General features: G+C 41.5%; 1 protein-coding gene across 1 annotated transcript; it reads right to left on the reverse strand.

Annotated features, from left to right (window-relative positions):
- Window position 1: 1 nt before the first annotated feature.
- On the reverse strand, window positions 2-2532 carry LOC131264214 (nucleolin). The gene is made up of 3 exons (XM_058266506.1): window positions 2264-2532; window positions 2101-2202; window positions 2-1945 (listed from the first exon to the last, which is right to left on the reverse strand). Exons 2-3 carry the CDS (start codon window positions 2144-2146, stop codon window positions 1110-1112), a joined length of 882 nt encoding a protein of 293 aa, XP_058122489.1. The 5' UTR covers window positions 2147-2202; window positions 2264-2532; the 3' UTR covers window positions 2-1109.
- Window positions 2533-17933: the final 15401 nt, after the last annotated feature.

Raw genomic sequence — 17933 nt, forward strand, 5'->3', positions numbered from 1 at the left:
GAGAGAAAATATGGTTTCTAGTTGACTTTATTTTTGTTTTGTGTTTTCGCTTACAATTGGTGGACTTTTGCTGCGGTGCGCGGTTCTTGGATAGTTTGTAATTTTTCTTGTAAATCAGAATGAGTTTCGTCGATCGGAACGGAATTACATCTAGAGCGCAATGAGTTTCCGTTAAATTTTTCCTTCTTTCACTACCATCAAAACGGACATTTCTTACGAATAGAGAATTATTTAATGTTTCACTTTCCTATACGCAGGGCCAACTTCAAAGGAGGAGCTCGTGCTACAATCGCGTTGTTGGCTCCTTTTGTATATCTTGACCCTGTTTTATCGGTAATCGAAAGATATTCGGAGTAAGCCAAACGTTACTCCTGACCACACTCACACACACAAATTACCGTCTTATAGATTTTCAACCTTTGCATTGGCTGTTTGGAACCTCCTACGTTTGGATCGCACATTAAACACGCATATTTCATAAAATAATCGCACGAAAGAAGTATAAAATCACAAAATAAAAGAGGCTCTGCAGTAGTTCGCCCATCGTTCGGTATGGTGGCTGGGTCCCGAGTGTCGGATTGATGTCCTTCACTGAACAACTAAAATTAAAGTTTGTCTATTTCTCCGATATTGCATCAGTTTCTTTTCCGCGTTGGCTGTAAATACGAATATGTTTATGAGTTTAATTATTCGTATTATGTTATGAAAAGCAAATCAGGAACGCATTTGTGAGTCACACTCGAGAGTGTGATAGATGGTTGTTTTTTTTATAGAATTGCAGTGAACGACTATTCACGCCGATACATTTGCCGGCAATACTAGATTATAATTTTCGGTTGGAAATATACAAACTACGAAAATAAACGAGTTTGAAAGAATCTTTAAAATATTTTTTAGCACCCTGCCAGCGCGCGGGAACCATATTAGGATCTTCAACAATTAAAACGGCATTTGTAATAATTGTGTTTAATTAGCGGAGCTTGTAATTATTCAGTTTAGCGTGGAGAACTAAAGACTTTAGTGTCTTTTCTGTTACGGATTTGGAGCAGAAACCTTTGAGTCAGAATTTCTTTTGCCCTGTTCTCATCATCACTACACTTTAGTCTAGTCTAGTTTATAAAATGTGGCTTAAGATATTTGAGCATACCGAAGGTACGGAACCGTTTGACCCCAATCACTTTCTGCAGATCCGCATCGCAGATGGCAAACTGTTTGTTTTTGGGATCGTACAAATTACGCTCCTTAATGATGGCCCATATCTTCTTCACCACCTCGTGCCGAGGCAGTGACTCCGCACCACAAAGTGCGGCCAGATCGGCCGACAGAGTGTACGGTCGGGTGTACCCGGACGCCTTGCCCTTCTTTGCTCCACCGGCCCCTTTCTTGCCCTTGGCTGGCGACGCTTGCTTCCAATCCTCATCCGAGTCGGAATCGGAATCGTTCTTACGCTTCTTTCCACCCGCCTTACCGCCTTTAGCCCCCTTGGCACCTTTCTGTGGCTTGTAATCCTCGTCACTGCCCTCCTCCTCATCGTCCTCACTGCCATCCGACTCGTCCTCACTGACAGCGGTGCGTTTCTTCTTCTTCGGTGTCGGACCACGCTTGGCCGGGGTGCCACGTTTTCCGCCACTCTTACGGCCCTTCGGTTTTTCCTCCTCGGAATAGTCCTCATCATCGTCATTTTCGTCATCTTCCTCTTCTTCCTCGTCTTCTTCGTAGTCACTGTTTTTTTTCGCCTTACGGCCACCCTTCGTCTTTCCCTTACCACGGTAGTTGTCGTCCTCATCTTCCTCCTCGCCGGAAGAAGCTTGTGAGTTAACGTACTCCATCACCAAGTCGTCCACTTCCTTCTTGCGGTTTGAAAGATCACACTTTAGGTTTTCCTCCAGCTGCAGTCGCACCTTCTTGGCAGCCGTCTCTTCCAAATTGGCATCCTTCAGAATTGCTATGGAGCGTGTTTTATGAAAAGTAAAGATTTATAACATTACGATGATTCACACACTTTCGCTTCGTTTCTATGCACAAGTGTTTGTACCCGCACGAAACACGTTAAATTTAAGCCTTAGATTACAAGTGTACATTGGGCGAAACATGACTTACATTGAATTTCGGCTTTAAGCTCTGCTTTCGTCGGATTCTTAGACATTTTTGGGCGATTTGATTCGTATGTTCCAAGCTGGTTAAACAACTGACTGACAGAAACTGGAATGCGGACAGATTTATTACCATAAAGATTATGTTTCATACCGGTTTAGACACTTACATCGTTCGCAGGATGCAGGAACAAGCACGCAGATCAAAACTACTGATTTTAGGCAAAATGGAGCCCGCAATGACTAACCTCGTGTGCCTTATACACACCGAGCTACTTTATCTATTTTACTCGGGTGCAACGACTAGGATTGCGGTTGTATATAACTTTGTGAAACTGGGAAAAGTCGACCGATCTGTCCCGTGAACGAATGTAATATTCTTGTAGAAAAACAGCATGAATTCGATGTTTGACCGGCGATGCTAAACGACGCTGCAACAAGGTTCTTTCTTTATGCAGCTATGCTTGTTCAGGTTGGTTTATGAAAAGCAGTTTGACAGCGTAAAACCTTTAAAATCTTTCGCACCTGGACAAACATCATAGGAAAGTGTGAATGGTTGAATCAATATGATCAGCGTTCGCTTACAAGGGTACTTATTCAAATTGTAGAAGGTTAAAATTAATAGTTCCACAGCAATACCTATAAAATCGTAGAAGAAACAATAAATCGAATACGGTCCAACCTCTTGGAGCATGTATTGCTACTTGCAGGTAACCTCGGTATTAATGCTTCATTCCAGAAACCTTGGCTTGCAAGTGAAACTTCAAAAGAGTATCCTGAAAATGTGCCTTTCCTTGGCCTTGTGAAGCTTAACAGTAGGTAACTTGGGATATGAAGTTTGTATGGCAGTTATTGGGTTTTTATTGTCTGCAGAACCGAATAACATTTGATTTTTCTCAACTTTGCATAGATTTTTATGGAGTGTTGAAAAGTGATACTAGTTAACGGTACTTTGTTATGTTATTTATTTCAGCTTAGAGTGTTACACACTTAGAGTAATACACGATAAACATAAAAAAATGTTTCAAGAAAAATTTGCGAAGAAAAAATTATCGAATGTATGTAACCCCGTCCCGTTTCTTTAAACAAAGTATATGAACGTAAATATTCGATACATGTGAATGCTCTTGCTTTCATGAAGCAAATTGACGATTATGGATGGCTAGTTTAGTGCTTTGAGCAAGAAAAAGGGTCAGTATTGCTTGTATTGAATTTAATCCATGCTTGCCTGTACCGCAAACGATCATTAGTGAACGCCAGAATTGGGCCAACATGGTTCTTTGGCATCCGGAGGGGACCTTGAAGGTGGCATTCTTTACCACCACCGTGGCACGATAATCCAGCGGTGCATGGTGCATGGAAGCTGCCTTACTTTGCATTGTAGACCCTTCTACTAATAGAAGTATAATGAGCAGTACGACTCCTATACGAATGCATAGCAACAGGTGAGCATTCGATGTTGAGTGCTAGCGTAATTGGGTGAACGACTATTTTTTGGTTTCTTATTTCAACAAGTCCTTCCACGGGAAAACGAGATGTCTTAGCTGCCAGTCAACGATAGAATAATGCTTTTTACAGATCTAATAAGAAAGAAAACGCATAGATCATGGGCTAGAACAGGTCACATACTATGCATATGACTAAGGAGTGCCCGAACGAGTAGTATTAATCCGTTGTAGGAATTTTCAAGGACCCAGGTGAGTGTATTTATATTAAACAATAAATAAAAGATAGTTTAATGATTCTAACCACAGTAAAAAACACTAGTCGTCCAGAGAAATATTAAGATTACTTGCTTATACTGCCAAAAATACAGCCAAACTGAAATAAAAAATCTCGTACACGGTATATTGTTTGAAGAACTCCCTATGGTATCGAGTTTAATGGGAGGCTTAATTAGCTTAGCTTAATGTTTCGTAATTTCTGTTATAATTGAATTAAAATTCTCAAAATTTTATAAAAACTAACCTTCTTTTTTCAAACGTGCGTTTATTACAAATTACGGGTCATATACCATATAGGTCAATAATTTGGTTTGGAAAAATTATGCAAAAGTTGCTGGAAACACGAAACAAGAAACATGTTATGTGTATTCTACAACAAAAAAAAAAAAAAAAAAAAAATGAATCGATTCGGCATCGTCAAGATCGTCTCAAGTGGAACAAAATAAAAGGATAAAAATATTTCACAGACTATTTTGCTCATATTTATGAAATTAAAAAAAAATATTGAAAAAGTAGATTACAAAAAGAAAAATGTGTAAGCTGAAGTGTTAGCTACATGCTGCTCTTATTTGATCTGCCGTTAGGAATTCAATCTAATTAAGTCTTCCAATAATGTGAGAAAAATTTACAAAATCTATTTTAGAAGTTAGTCAGTGAAACTGTATCATATCCCATGCTAAAAGCCAATGCCATCTTCATGAAATGAAAAAAATTTATGTGCTTAGTATACTTAATATTCATTGAAAACTACAAAGCTCAAATGTCTATAATGTTTTGATAAAATTTATATCGACCCGTGGTTGTTAATGCAGGTTTATATAACTTCAAAAATTAGGCTACACATTATACCATCTTTAAGTACCTTCTCACCATCATTTCATCTTCAAACTACGACATTACCATGAAATTTCTTGCAAATATGTCCTTTCGCGAAGGATTCAATAAAATTTTTGCACATCATGATAACAAGTGATAAAACGAGTTCAAAATAAACATAGAATAACTGTATTAGAATGATATTGATTTGTTTTTATAGAGGCTTTGAGCCTTTCGGCTACATTCGCCTCAGGAGAGATCAGAGGATTAGAATGATATATGGTTTGTGTCGTAGAATATTATTCGAAATATTCTGAACAATATATTGTGAAGTAAATTAATAAGGCGAGCAGATCGTAGCACTACAGCAAATTTACTGTTTATGGTGGCTACGGTAGTTTGCTGAAAACACCAAAAGCCATTGGTTAAGATTAGTTGCGCTGTTCTGCAAATTGGACTCATTTAGAGTCCTCCCCAGGAATCGCTGCACAAGACTGATTCAAATGAAAACCTTTTCTTTAAATAATAGGATCCCGTTTGAAATGATTTAGGTGAATGCCGCCAGCTATATCCATGCTTCGAGAGAGGAAAACACTCGAACACGGCGGTAACAGGCTGTTGGCTCACGGGCGCACGGGGTCCCGAAGTTCTTCACTTTTTCTGCTTCCGTTCGCTCGATCGGTCGGATGGATCGTTTCCTGTCGCGCCTACCGCAACACGATAGCAATTGCACTCCGCGGTGTAGGTCAGGCCAGCCAGGTGCAGAAGCCAGGAGCAATTGCAGCTTGCAACCAGCGTCCGGGGGACTTGTCAACGGTTGCAGTGGGGCACATTACTAGACTTTGGGCAGTTTTTTTGTTGTTCCTTCTCTCCACTTTCTTCAACGTTTTTCGCTCGGTTTTGCCGGAGACGTCGGCATGTGAGCTGGTTCGTTGTTTGGCGGGGACTATTTGTTGCAGCTCTTCCAATCGGTCAGCTTCTTTCTTCATCATTGCCATGACGAGACCGACTGCTCCAAGACATGATATGTTTGTGCGGCCACCGATTTAGCAGCCTTAACCTGGCTGTACCGCGAAGATAAGGTGGAGTGCAGGTGAATCGAGGCGAATTAATTTCTTTCAACGGTTGGCAATTGATTGCTTAAATTAAGGCTTCGGCCAAACGCACAGGAAATGTGCTACGATCTGCACGCCTTCGTCGTGCGGTGGTTGCAAGTGTCGAATGGTGGTGTTTTTATATCGTTTTTTTTTGTGTTTTTGGATGTAGGTATGAGGTTTTGCCTTTGGCAGACCCAGTCCCCAAGAGGTGAGTATGAGCGGAAACTGTAATTATAAAGGAGCGCAGAGTTGATCGAAAATATTATCGAATGACTAATCAAACAAGTAAGAAAAACCCCGTTGGGGGTTAGTTTTTCTAATGCTGCTTTTTTGTTTCGGACCGGATGCGTATGGTGGCCATGCAGTTGAACAAACCGGAGAGGTTGTTATTTAGAAGGGAGACTAGGTCACTTGGCAGTTGATGTCAAGCATCGGTTGGTGTGAAGGGATAAGAAGGTTAAAAATAAGAAATTAATGCATAAAAGCACTGAATCTGTTTGTACTCCCTCATCGAATTGAACCTGAGCAGCTTAGTATTAAATTATGCTAGTAATATATTTTGATATGTGAATTAGCATAAATTGAGTGTGAGATGGTTAACAAATGTTATTTAACTTGACTGACGCTTTAAAATGTCTGGTAAGTTGAGTGGGAGAAATTTTCACATACAATCATCTATTGGAATAAAGGAAATAAAACAATATACGAAGTATTTTTGGAAAGGTGCCACAATTTGTCTAAGAGATGGGAGAAATGTGTAGAATCAGAAGGGTACTACTTCGAATGAAGATATTTTGAAGTTGAATTGAAATGAACATATTTTGAAACTCTTTTCACTGCTCTACATCAAATTAGTGTTGTAAGATCAAAAGCATGAAAAGGTTAGAGGAAATTTAAGTTTAATTTTAATATTTTAAAATTCTATTTCTTACAAAACACATTGAGTCATATTGGAATGTTTTAGAATGTATTAAACTTATCTTGAAAAAATATTAATTTTACTCATACGCAACAAAACTAATTATCAAGTTTAAAACTTAGGTTTACACTTAAAAGATCAAAAAAGGGAACACCTTGGTCATTTTGCCCGTAAACAGAAGAGCCACAATTGAGCGCCGCCACCATTAGCCAAGCAAACACGCTCAGCCGCATTAGAAGAGAAATCAAAATGGCCAAAAACACAACAGCTAGCATGGCCGAACTGATCACGTTGCTCAGTGGCATACCAAGGTGATGTCGTCCGTGGGGTGGATGGGTGGGAAAGTGTCCGGTCTAAATGATAGTGTACGGCGAAGGTCTGCCGGGACGAATGTCCGAACGGGTGGGAACCGCTGGTCCACAGAAACAAATCGCCACAACGTCCGGTTGGTCATGGCGAAGCGCACGGAACATGGAGGCGGGAAGGAAGGAAGTGTAAATAGAACGACGGTAGTGGAACGGTTGATACGGGGAGACGGAGAGAAAAAGGTGGACGTAAAAATAATGGACCATCGTCAAGAATCAGGTTTCCAAGATTTTTTTTCACTGTTGGTCTCGTTTTCGTTGATTGCTACCGATCGCTTCGTTGGCGTAGCAGCGCGGGGACCGATTTCGGTTCATTTCGTTTCAAGATGGCGACGACCCGGTGTGGTGCTACCGGAGGGAGCCTTCCAGCGAACAGACGCCATCGTTGGCGCAGGTGTCGTTCGAGGGCATCGGTACTGGTGGGTTCAAACACAAGGAAACACAAATGAGCGAGAAGAACGCTAAACAAAAAACCGGGCACCGGGAAAACCTTAACGACTTGCGTTAGATTGATCACGGGCCACGGGCGCTGTGGCCGGTCGGATGTGGTAGCAGCATTTTGGTGGCGAATTGGTGCCGCGAGCAACCGTCAATCATCATTTGGTACGCCTTTTGTTGTTTTCTCGTTTGCTGCCTCCGCTTTATCGTTTTCCGCTTTAAACCCGCGATCGCGCCATTTCTAGCATCTACGCAACATGGCCACAGGTTTTGATGCTACCGGACTGATGCTTTGGTTTGGTTGTTTGACAATTTGGTTGTTCTCCTGCGCGATGCGATCTTCTACTGCTGCTGGATGATTATCTAGGAGCAGCGAACTCTGGTAGCACTTTACTAAATCACTATTATTATCGGTATGCCATCGTGAAAAAACTTCTATCCCAAACACGTCGCTTCTAACCAATGCAGGAGATAAACGAGAAAATAAAGTGAAAATAATAGTTTATCCCTATTCCCCGTTAGCTAATCGCGAAGAACTGCTTAGAAGTGAAAAAATAAACAAGTTTACTTTGGAAATCGTACGACCGTAAGTTCTTTATGAACAAGTCTCGTAGGAAAACAATCGTTATCGTTGAGTAAGACGTATGTCAAGGGGAAAAAGATGATAAATCTCTTTGAAATAATTTATAGGGGGTTTGACAACTCTTTACATAATTAAAAAAAATATTTTTAGCCATTTACATTACATTGATATTCAGTCCTAAATATATTTTATGTGGGAATCGATGGATTTTTGTGATTAAAAATCAGCTACTGGGGTTCTCTAAGACAAAGAACTTTAAAAATTGAAACTAAGTTACTTCAATCACTCAGATCACTTCAATCACCCAAAAATAACTTAAAAAATACTGAATTACATAATACTCGAAGCACTCACCCAGCATTCCCGATACAATTTGTATGGGAATCTTGTAGAATTTTGGTTTTTGAGCTTCCATAACTTAATCCTTTGAAGACTGAAACTGAAGTAAATTAACACACGATCGAATAATTTCTTAAATGAAAGATTTAAACAAATACATTTGTACATTGAATTATTATTGTTCAATTTCTACCCCTTACATCTACGATCAACTAACGATCATACATTTTGAATGAAACTTGACGTTTTTCAATTTTACTGTACTTTCCACGATGACTTTGGCCATCACAAACTTGCAACTTGTTTTGCTCCCGATCCACATCCAACTTCCTGTCGACCGCCTTGGGTGCGTCGGGTTTGTCTTTTTTCTTTTTTATCTCTGAATCAGTCTTGCCTACTTTTTTTGTGTGTGCCAGCGTATTCGACGCCATTATTTAGGTTGATCTATACGCCGTTGTTTTTTGCCGATGGTAAGTTTTTTTTTCTTCTTCCGTCCACAAGCATTGTAGGCTGATCCCCTGAAGCTCCTCGTGGTGCAGTTTAAAACTGGTGTAATTTTATATAATGAATTCCGGACCCTGGCCGTTGGCAACTGTTCGTTTCGTTCATCTTTTTCCTACTATGTCGCTATGCTGTGTGTGTGCTTTTTTTTCTTAAATTCGCCATTGCCAGTGGCTGCGGCCCCCTAGTTCTTCGCCCAACTCACGTCTTATGTTTTTTAAGCCATTTTCTCCGCTGTCATCTTTCGGTGCAGACCGGCAGCAGCAGTGGATGTTCGTGTTTCTGTCCGTTTTTTCGTTGTTACTTGTTCCAAAGTTTATTCTCTTTCTCTGTCTCTTTTACTGGCTCCCTTTTTCCAATCCGGCATAGATGGCGGGCACTTGGCTGTTTGCTTTTTTGCCAGATCGTTCTGTTTACTTTTTTTCCCTCTCCCCCGGGTAAGTGCTCGGTTTGGCGCGGTTTAGTTTGCGGCGATACAATACACTTGCGCGAGCTGGCGGGATCCTGAAACCAGAAGCTATGCTTCTCGTATTTTAATTCGCAACCTCACACAACCGCTGGCAGCCCAGCCCCATGCCATCCGTTGTCAGGTTTCCTCCGCGTGCTCGGGCGGTCCAGAGCTTCCGAGCTGCTTGCCGTATGACGGGGGAGTTGGCGGGAATGGGAAAAGCGAACCACCAAGCGAACGGCCAGTAGTTCTGGTTTGCGTTCGTGCTATTTTAATTATTACGAAATACTATCACGTAATTTGATGGAATCAGGTTCAGTTCCGTTCGGTTTCGTTCCATTCGGTTCGGTTCACTCTCTTTTGGTGGGATGGTTTTATCTATAGTTTATGATTTCACTATTTCTTTGCAATGGAACTTTGTCAAATACATGCACCTGATACTTTTACCGCTTGGGTTTGTACATCCTAGAAACATTAATCGCCATCTTCAGAAAAAGTGATAAGTTAACTTCATGGAATGAATATAAACTTTAGATCAATTAGTTCCATTAGGTTTGTATAATTCTATAAGTTTTGATCTTTGCGTCAATTTAAATAAAGAATAGATTTTCTTTCCTTTTTGAATATATTTTTAAAACTACGTTATATTTTATTACAAACTATAATACACATACAAAAAAAAAAGACTAAAACAATATTTGACATTGCCTTAATCATCACCAGGGTACACGATGTACTTCTTAGACGTTTGTTTAAAACGTTAACTTGGGTGTGGCTAAGTGTCAATAGAACACCCCCAAGAGTAGCTGTAAGTGTTCAAATGAAAAAGAAGAGACAGTAAACCTGTGGTACGACCGGCCATAAGCCAAACAAATCACGCAAATAGCAGATCTCGAAACACCGTCAATACCAGTTTCTGCGAAGCCGCCGCTGGCCATAACCTAGCTTAAGATGTTTTGGCTTGTGGCTTTGGCCAAATGTCCGACGTCATCTTCGTCAGCTGCATCGTCACCATCACCATCGTCATCATCATCATCATCAACATCAGCCGGCGAGTATATGTGAAAATGCAGCCTCCCTATGGGAGCTTATGGGCAGCCGTTTTGTGCCTGTGCCTCAGCCTCCTCCCAAGGGAGAGGTGCTGGGGATGGTAATGCCGAGGCAGGAGCGTTTTGTTATTTTTTCGGGCGGTCCACCGTCCCTCCAAAGAAGATTCATCGCCAAACCAGTTTTAGGCCACTTGGCCCGCTTTGTGCTGGGAATGGAAGGAGTGGAATGCACTCGTGAAGAGTGTTCATCATTTTCATTCTCTTTTCCTTTCGGTTGCTTTTTGCGTGAGGTACATTTGTTTTGTTTATTATTTCAGTTATTTTTCTATTTACGTTTATATGAAACAAATTTAAGGAGTAAACGAAAGTATCTGATGGTGGATCTTCTCCAAGAATAAAATGTTATTTATGATTAATTTTGGATGTTTTGTCTTGTGAAAGTAGAGAAAAAACTTTTTCCAATTTTGCAGTTGAGCAACTCAACTTCTCAAAAGCCGTTAGCAGAAAATGTGTTTGCAAAAGAAAACCTAAATGCAAAATTTACTATGATATTGTATAAGCTATAATTTAGAGTAGTTTACAGAGTAGATTTTGTAATTTTGAAAAAGGTTTTGAAAATGAAACGAAGTGTACAATCAGGTATTTGAAATGAAACAAAATAACAGAGCACAAAAACATCGACCAAAAATAACTAGAAAATTGATCAAATCATAGCAAAATCGGAATAAATTTCGACTACCTAGTACATGGTATGTTTCGTCAATTTACCAGTGAGTCATTTTAGTTATAAAATCATCGCGTTTCGTTTAGATTAACTTTTTCGCGGTGCACGTCCAGCGTGTGGTGTGCGTAAAATGCACTTTGGTAATATAAATAAATTTTTCTTTCCCTCTCTTGCCACCCAGTGCTGGTCGATCTGTTCTCGTGTTGCCTTTTTTGTGGCTGCCCCTTACTCCACTACTCACCCCACTCGCTTTCGGATTTCCTCGTCACTATCAACCCCACGATAAGATGAGCGTTGGTAATTTAAAACCAATTCCGAAACGAAAAGCAAAACTCTCCCGACCGCACCTTCTCTAGCTGGTGCCGATTCTTCCCGCCCGTTCCCTCCATCGAGATCATCATTCATTTCGCCTCCTCCGCCGTTCCCGTGCGGCCATTTTCTCGGCCCACCAGCCCAAGACACCAGGTTCGCGAAAAGGATGTAGTGTTCGAACCGCGAGCGGAACAGGAAGGGAGTCCGTAAAGGGGGGCCCGTTTGGGCCCCCGGGGGGTCGGATGTTCGACGGGGCATAATTTTTTTTTTCGTGTTCCCGGTTTTGAGTGTGTATATTTTATTGTTGCTGTTGATGTTGTTGTTGTTGTTGTTTTTCTTTTCATCGTTCTTCGGCCGGTTCTTTCGAATTCGTTCGCTTCGTTTTCCGCTTTTCCGTGTCCCGCGTGCATTCGTTTGCGATGCGTTTGGCGTTGCACTGCGTCGTTGCATCGGATGCATGTTTTCGACTTCTCCAGCCCATGGCAAAGGGTTGGGTTCGCCGCAATGTCGGTTTTATTTTCGTCCGTGCCGTTCGTCGTTTTTTTTTTATTGTTTCCCGTCCCGACCCTCTTCCTGCTCCGCGTGGTTCGGATTTGGCGAAATGCAACTTTTTTGTTTGCCTTTTTGTGTACGGTGAAGGGCAAAACGTCACGCCGAGGAATCTCAGGTTTGGGTACGAGGCGGAGAGAAACAAACTTGTTTTCTTCCGATTTGGTGCGCGTGCGTTTGTGTGTCTGTGTGTGGGTATCGCAATTTTTTTTAATTTCACCGCAAAATTGGCGAGAATTGCCCTTGTGCGAACTGGTTTGCACCGTTTTTCCTGCCCCGATCGGTTCACCTCCGGGGAAGATTCTGTGCGGCCTATCGTGACCGCATCAGGAGATCGTGGATCGGTTACCGGGTTGTGCGTTGGGCAAGGTTAAGGTTGCGAACTGCATCGCTTTGTTTCACGGCGTCTGAAGTGTGCCGATAATGACTGTTTGTTTTGCTGCCCATCAATATCGTAGTTTCAACGGATTTTCCTTCAATGTTTTTCTTTTAAATTTCACTGAAAATATTACGATGATTAAAATCGTTGAACTGTTTTAAATTTTTATATTTCTTTAAACATAGCTTGTCGTAGGTCTAGAAAAAGACGCACAATGTGTGGGCAAAGGATATAGAACAATAAAAAATTAAATAAATTTGTAAACTTCAAATTTAAAACGAAGTAATCGAAAATTAAAGATACCTCTTTTAGAAAGAATAAGATGTTTGTACAGAAATGTATAAAAAAAACTAAACAATCTAACTGATCATGGAGACGTTGAAAAACTGACGAAATAATTATTTTTAGGTATGTTTTGATATACTAGTATACTGAACCAAACATATTTTGAACGGTACCACCTTCCTTCGTTGCGTAGAATCATTTTTACAAAGATAGCTCCAATGAAAATTAACAATAATTAAAGAACCAAAACCCACCGGCCACAGCGGCCAAGCGAAGCAGGAAAAATACGACATACCAAAAAGATTACGGCAGTGCAATGAACCGATCCGCGAAAACGATTAAATCTTCCATCTGTCTGTCGGCTTTCCGTTCTCAAGCGCCGATGCTGGCTCTGTACGGGGGCCCTTTTTCACATCCACTCCACACTTGCCGGTTCTTTTTCATCTTACTTCGCTCGAAACTGGTCTATTTATGGCAAGCGGGCCGGCACGTCGGCCTGGGCCTTCTTTTGTTACTGTTGGTCAGTTTTCTTAAATCTTCTCCTCACGTACCACGTTTGTCCTTGGTCGTGAATTTCGTTGATGTACGGCTGGTAGCATTTGTGAACCGAGTGTTTATCGGACAACTGCAAATGGTATGTGTGAAAACAAAAATGGTGGTTCGAAAAAGAGTTTATTGTTATCACAAGTCATTACGTTAACATGCTCAAACACATACATGTGTGCTCCAAGAATCCAATCCCAATGAATTCGGCACGCCTGCACACTAATTAATCAATTGTGCCAACCATGCTGGATGCGATCGAACATGCTTACCGTTACTTTTCCATTAACGTTTCTTCCGAAAGCTTTCCACGGTGCCGGACCTCAAAGCGCCTAGAATCCGGCGATCGCACACAGCTTTCGAAAAATTAAAGACCCAAAGCGGTGCACCAAACGCCTTCGGACCATTAGTTTCTCCATACGGCGTACGGCGAACGCCGCTCGATGACCAAGAAGGACGCCAAGAAGGTAGTGACGGTGCGGGGGTAGCAGTGGCAGAAGGCGATGTAGTAGTAATAATAATAATAACAATAATCAGCGCCATCATCACTATCATCATCACCATCTACCGTAGCAGCTATAGCCTCCGTCGGGGTTCGGTTTGTGCGTGGATGCACCGAATGCACATCGCATACATTGCGTTTTGTGCGTCTGGACGTACCCTGGAAGGGAGTGGAAGGGTGATAAAGAGGGGGGCATGGGGTGGGGACGATGACCAAATGGTTTGTGGCTGAAATGGGCAAATTCCTCGCCAAATGCTCCATCCCGAAAGCAGCAGCACGGTTCTTCCGTCCTTCTTCAACGTACCCGAGAACCGAGCCGATCCTCATTCTCACCCTCATTGACGGATGCAACATTAAATCAACCGTACCATTGTGTCCCTCGAAAAGTTTGCCGCTTCTTGCGAGAGCCAGCGTGGAAGGGGGGGGGGGGGGGGGGGGAAAGGAGAGAGACGTGACATCAGGATGAAAGTCCGTAGGGAATGGAAATGGCAGAGAAAACAGAGGAAGGTTTAAAAATTTGCTATCGTTGGAAAAAGCAGAAAATCTTTGCAAAAATAACTGCAAAACTGACAGACGAAGGTTAAGGCGCGGGGGTTCCAGGTGGAAAAAAAAATATATACACACACACACAGACAAAAAATACAACAGCACAATCGATGCGCAGTGCAGAAGAGCGAAGAAGCCAGATGCCTTTTCACGTGATTGACGAGTTCTCTTCGCGGCCCCGCGGTCCTCCCCGAGTGTGGTATGTGTCATCGGGAAGGGGCCGGGGTGGACGCTAAAGGAAGGTGGTCAGAACGGCGTCGGACGGCCCCGGCAAGTACGAAGGATTGGAATCAGTTTTCACTCAAAAGTAATAAAATAATTTATAACATGTGAACTTGATAGATAGCTGGTCGCGAATCTTTGGCCAATGTGCCGATGCCCCGACACAGCCGGCTGATTCGTTCCTTTTTGTCGCTTCCACTAGTCAGTCTCCCCTTCACCTCTCCCACCCGCTGGCCACCAACCTCCTGCCACCCCACCAGCGGGTGGCGGCGTTTTCCGATGAGTCGGTCTTTCGTTTCAGCTCAATTCCATCTCCGTTCTTTTCTTCCAAGTATGTACTCCCGCGTTTTTTTTTATTCTCCGTTTCCTCTTGTTCGCATCTCCAGCATCCTCCGTTGGAATCACGCTGTAAACATCTGTGAACGGGACAATATCACTGGAAAGCGTTACCCAACAGTTCTGGACGAAATAAAGCAAATGTCGACAATTTACAATTTACAATTTACAATTAACAATTGACAATTTACAATTTACAATTTACAATTTACAATTTACAATTTACAATTTACAATTTACAATTTACAATTTACAATTTACAATTTACAATTTACAATTTACAATTTACAATTTACAATTTACAATTTACAATTTACAATTTACAATTTACAATTTACAATTTACAATTTACAATTTACAATTTACAATTTACAATTTACAATTTACAATTTACAATTTACAATTTACAATTTACAATTTACATTTTGCAATTTACAATTTACAATTTACAATTTACAATTTACAATTTACAATTTACAATTTACAATTTACAATTTACAATTTACAATTTACAATTTACAATTTACAATTTACAATTTACAATTTACAATTTACAATTTACAATTTACAATTTACAATTTACAATTTACAATTTACAATTTACAATTTACAATTTACAATTTACAATTTACAATTTACAATTTACAATTTACAATTTACAATTTACAATTTACAATTTACAATTTACAATTTACAATTTACAATTTACAATTTACAATTTACAATTTACAATTTACAATTTACAATTTACAATTTACAATTTACAATTTACAATTTACAATTTACAATTTACAATTTACAATTTACAATTTACAATTTACAATTTACAATTTACAATTTCTTAAGTCTTACTTTTGTATAAGAAACTTCTCTAGTCGGCAGTTTTTTCTAATGTTCAGCATCTTCTTATTTATGCAGGCCACCAGGATTTGTCAATCTTTTGCGCGTTAGTGTCGTATGCCCCCCATCACGCACTTCTTTATGCTGTGATGGTGGCTGCTTTTGAAGCCAGGTTCCTCTCATATTTTTCCCATCCCGCGCACACCACTCAACCCTCGTCTTCCAACTTCTCGCCCAACAATTCGGAGTCTTCAATTTCGCCTCTTTTGACTGATCCACCCGCAGTCCCCCACAGCTCCCCGGCTTGTGGCCTGTGCTTCCATTTCATCGTTCCCTCTCTGTTCCTCTTTCTTTTCCATTCTTGGCCGGCCCTTTACCCTTCGCCTCGACGGTACGGAGATCCACCCCGGTCCCACGAGATCTGTCGGATGAAGTGTGTACAAAGGGAATAATTGCTGGACATTGACATCAATCTGCAGTGCTCGCTCCGTTCCACTCTCTCCCCCACCCCGTCGCTGCATCCCAGTCGGTCACTGCAACGCCAGCCAGCCAGTCCAGGATGCCCAGTTTTTCGCCCATCGCCTGCCGGACAGTTTGTTTTTTCGCGTACTGCACACTTGAAGAATCTGACGTTCCTGACTCCTGCGTCTTGTAGCTCCCAGCGGCCCCTCGTCCTCCGCGTCCTGCGCTACAAGATGGGACACCTCCATCGTGTCCGATCATCAACAAGAGATGCCAGTTGCGTTGCATTTTTCGTTTTTTTTCTCTCTACTCATCGTCCTCACCCCTTGCCGTCACTATTTGTCTCCATCCATCTTTCTCCTACACATGATCTCGTTTCCGTTTTGGAGCTGGTTCTGAAGTTTCTGATTACCTTTGGGTCCCTTCCTACCACCGTCCTTCCCCGTGGTTCGTCGGCCAATCGGCGGCTTCATCTCCGTGCCGTGATTATTTTCGAAGCTTATGCCAAAGTTATGACGAGGCTGATGGGCAGCCAGCGGGATGGTTCCAGCAAAATGGCCGCCCAATGGTGGTGTTGATGAGGAAAACGGACGCACAGTTAGACGATGGCACGCGGGTTTGGTAAAGGGTTTCGCACAGCCAGCAAGAAGCGTGAAGACAAACAACTTTCGAAATGGGACGCTCGCCGAAGGAAAAGGGTTTTTGATGGAGATAAAATAAGTCGACTTAAGAACGGAGGGTAGCATTTCCAAAATGTGTAACATCTAGAGTTATAGTTATTTGATAAGTTTTACATATTGATTTATCTTATCAATGTGGATTTAAATTTAGCTTTCAAATTAAAAATAATCCTACAGATGTCTTAATTGAAAATTTTACCTTGTTTTATACAGATTTTTAGTAAAAAACTTTAAACCTGTTACGGGTCTTACAGTTCCACGAACTCAGTGCAGCACCATCGGGGCAATACATTCTTCGGACCGGTTCCTTTGATGAGGTCAGGCGGGTTGTGCGATAAATAGCACCAAATGCAACCCGGAATGGTTTTCGCTTCTTTGGCTCCCAAACCGCTGCTATTTCCTTTCCCATTCCACTCAGTGGCATTCCCCCGACCCAGGATGAAAACTATTCAATTGCGGTCCCCGCTGGAAGTGAACGGTTTTCAGCGATTTTTCGTACATTTTTGCCCCATTTCACCCGGTCAACCTGGCCTGGAAGCCAACGTGGCCAAAAGCGGTCGACATCGAGGCCGGAGCTGGCCATTCGGCATCGCCGAAGGTCACATACTTTTCGCAAGCCAGGTAAATTCCACTCCTTTCCCGGACGATTGAGAGGTTGACCGCGTGCCAGATTATTTCTAAATCATTTGTGGGAAAGTAGGACCCGGTGGTATTGGGCACATATTTTGCCATGATTGGCTGCCTCTTGGAAAGGAACCAGAATGGTTCAGTCGGCCATACCACCTGTGGGTTGTTCTTTCTTTATGGTCGATTGGTGCTTCGTGGTGAGATTTTATAGCCAACGGTTAACGGTTGCAGATGGATTGCAATCCTCGTCGACCTATCCGTGTTAATCGAGTCTTGGATTACGAAATTCTTAAAAGAGAAACAAAATCAAACATTCGATGAACTCGAAGGTGTCGTTACAATAAACCTTTTCAAAATCTGTTATGTTTCCTACGTAAGGTTTTGGGTACTCATTTTGATAATTTACGACTGAAATGTACGACAAATTATTTGTTAGACAGAAAAATGAAAAAATAACAACTTAAAATGAAAATCTTAAATTTAATGGTGTAAAAACCCAGCTGCTAACAAACATGAAACAAATTCCTATTCAAAAGGGGTAATGTAATCGAACA

The sequence above is a fragment of the Anopheles coustani genome, chromosome 3, assembly GCF_943734705.1.
Source record: "Anopheles coustani chromosome 3, idAnoCousDA_361_x.2, whole genome shotgun sequence".
Taxonomy (NCBI): domain Eukaryota; kingdom Metazoa; phylum Arthropoda; class Insecta; order Diptera; family Culicidae; genus Anopheles; species Anopheles coustani.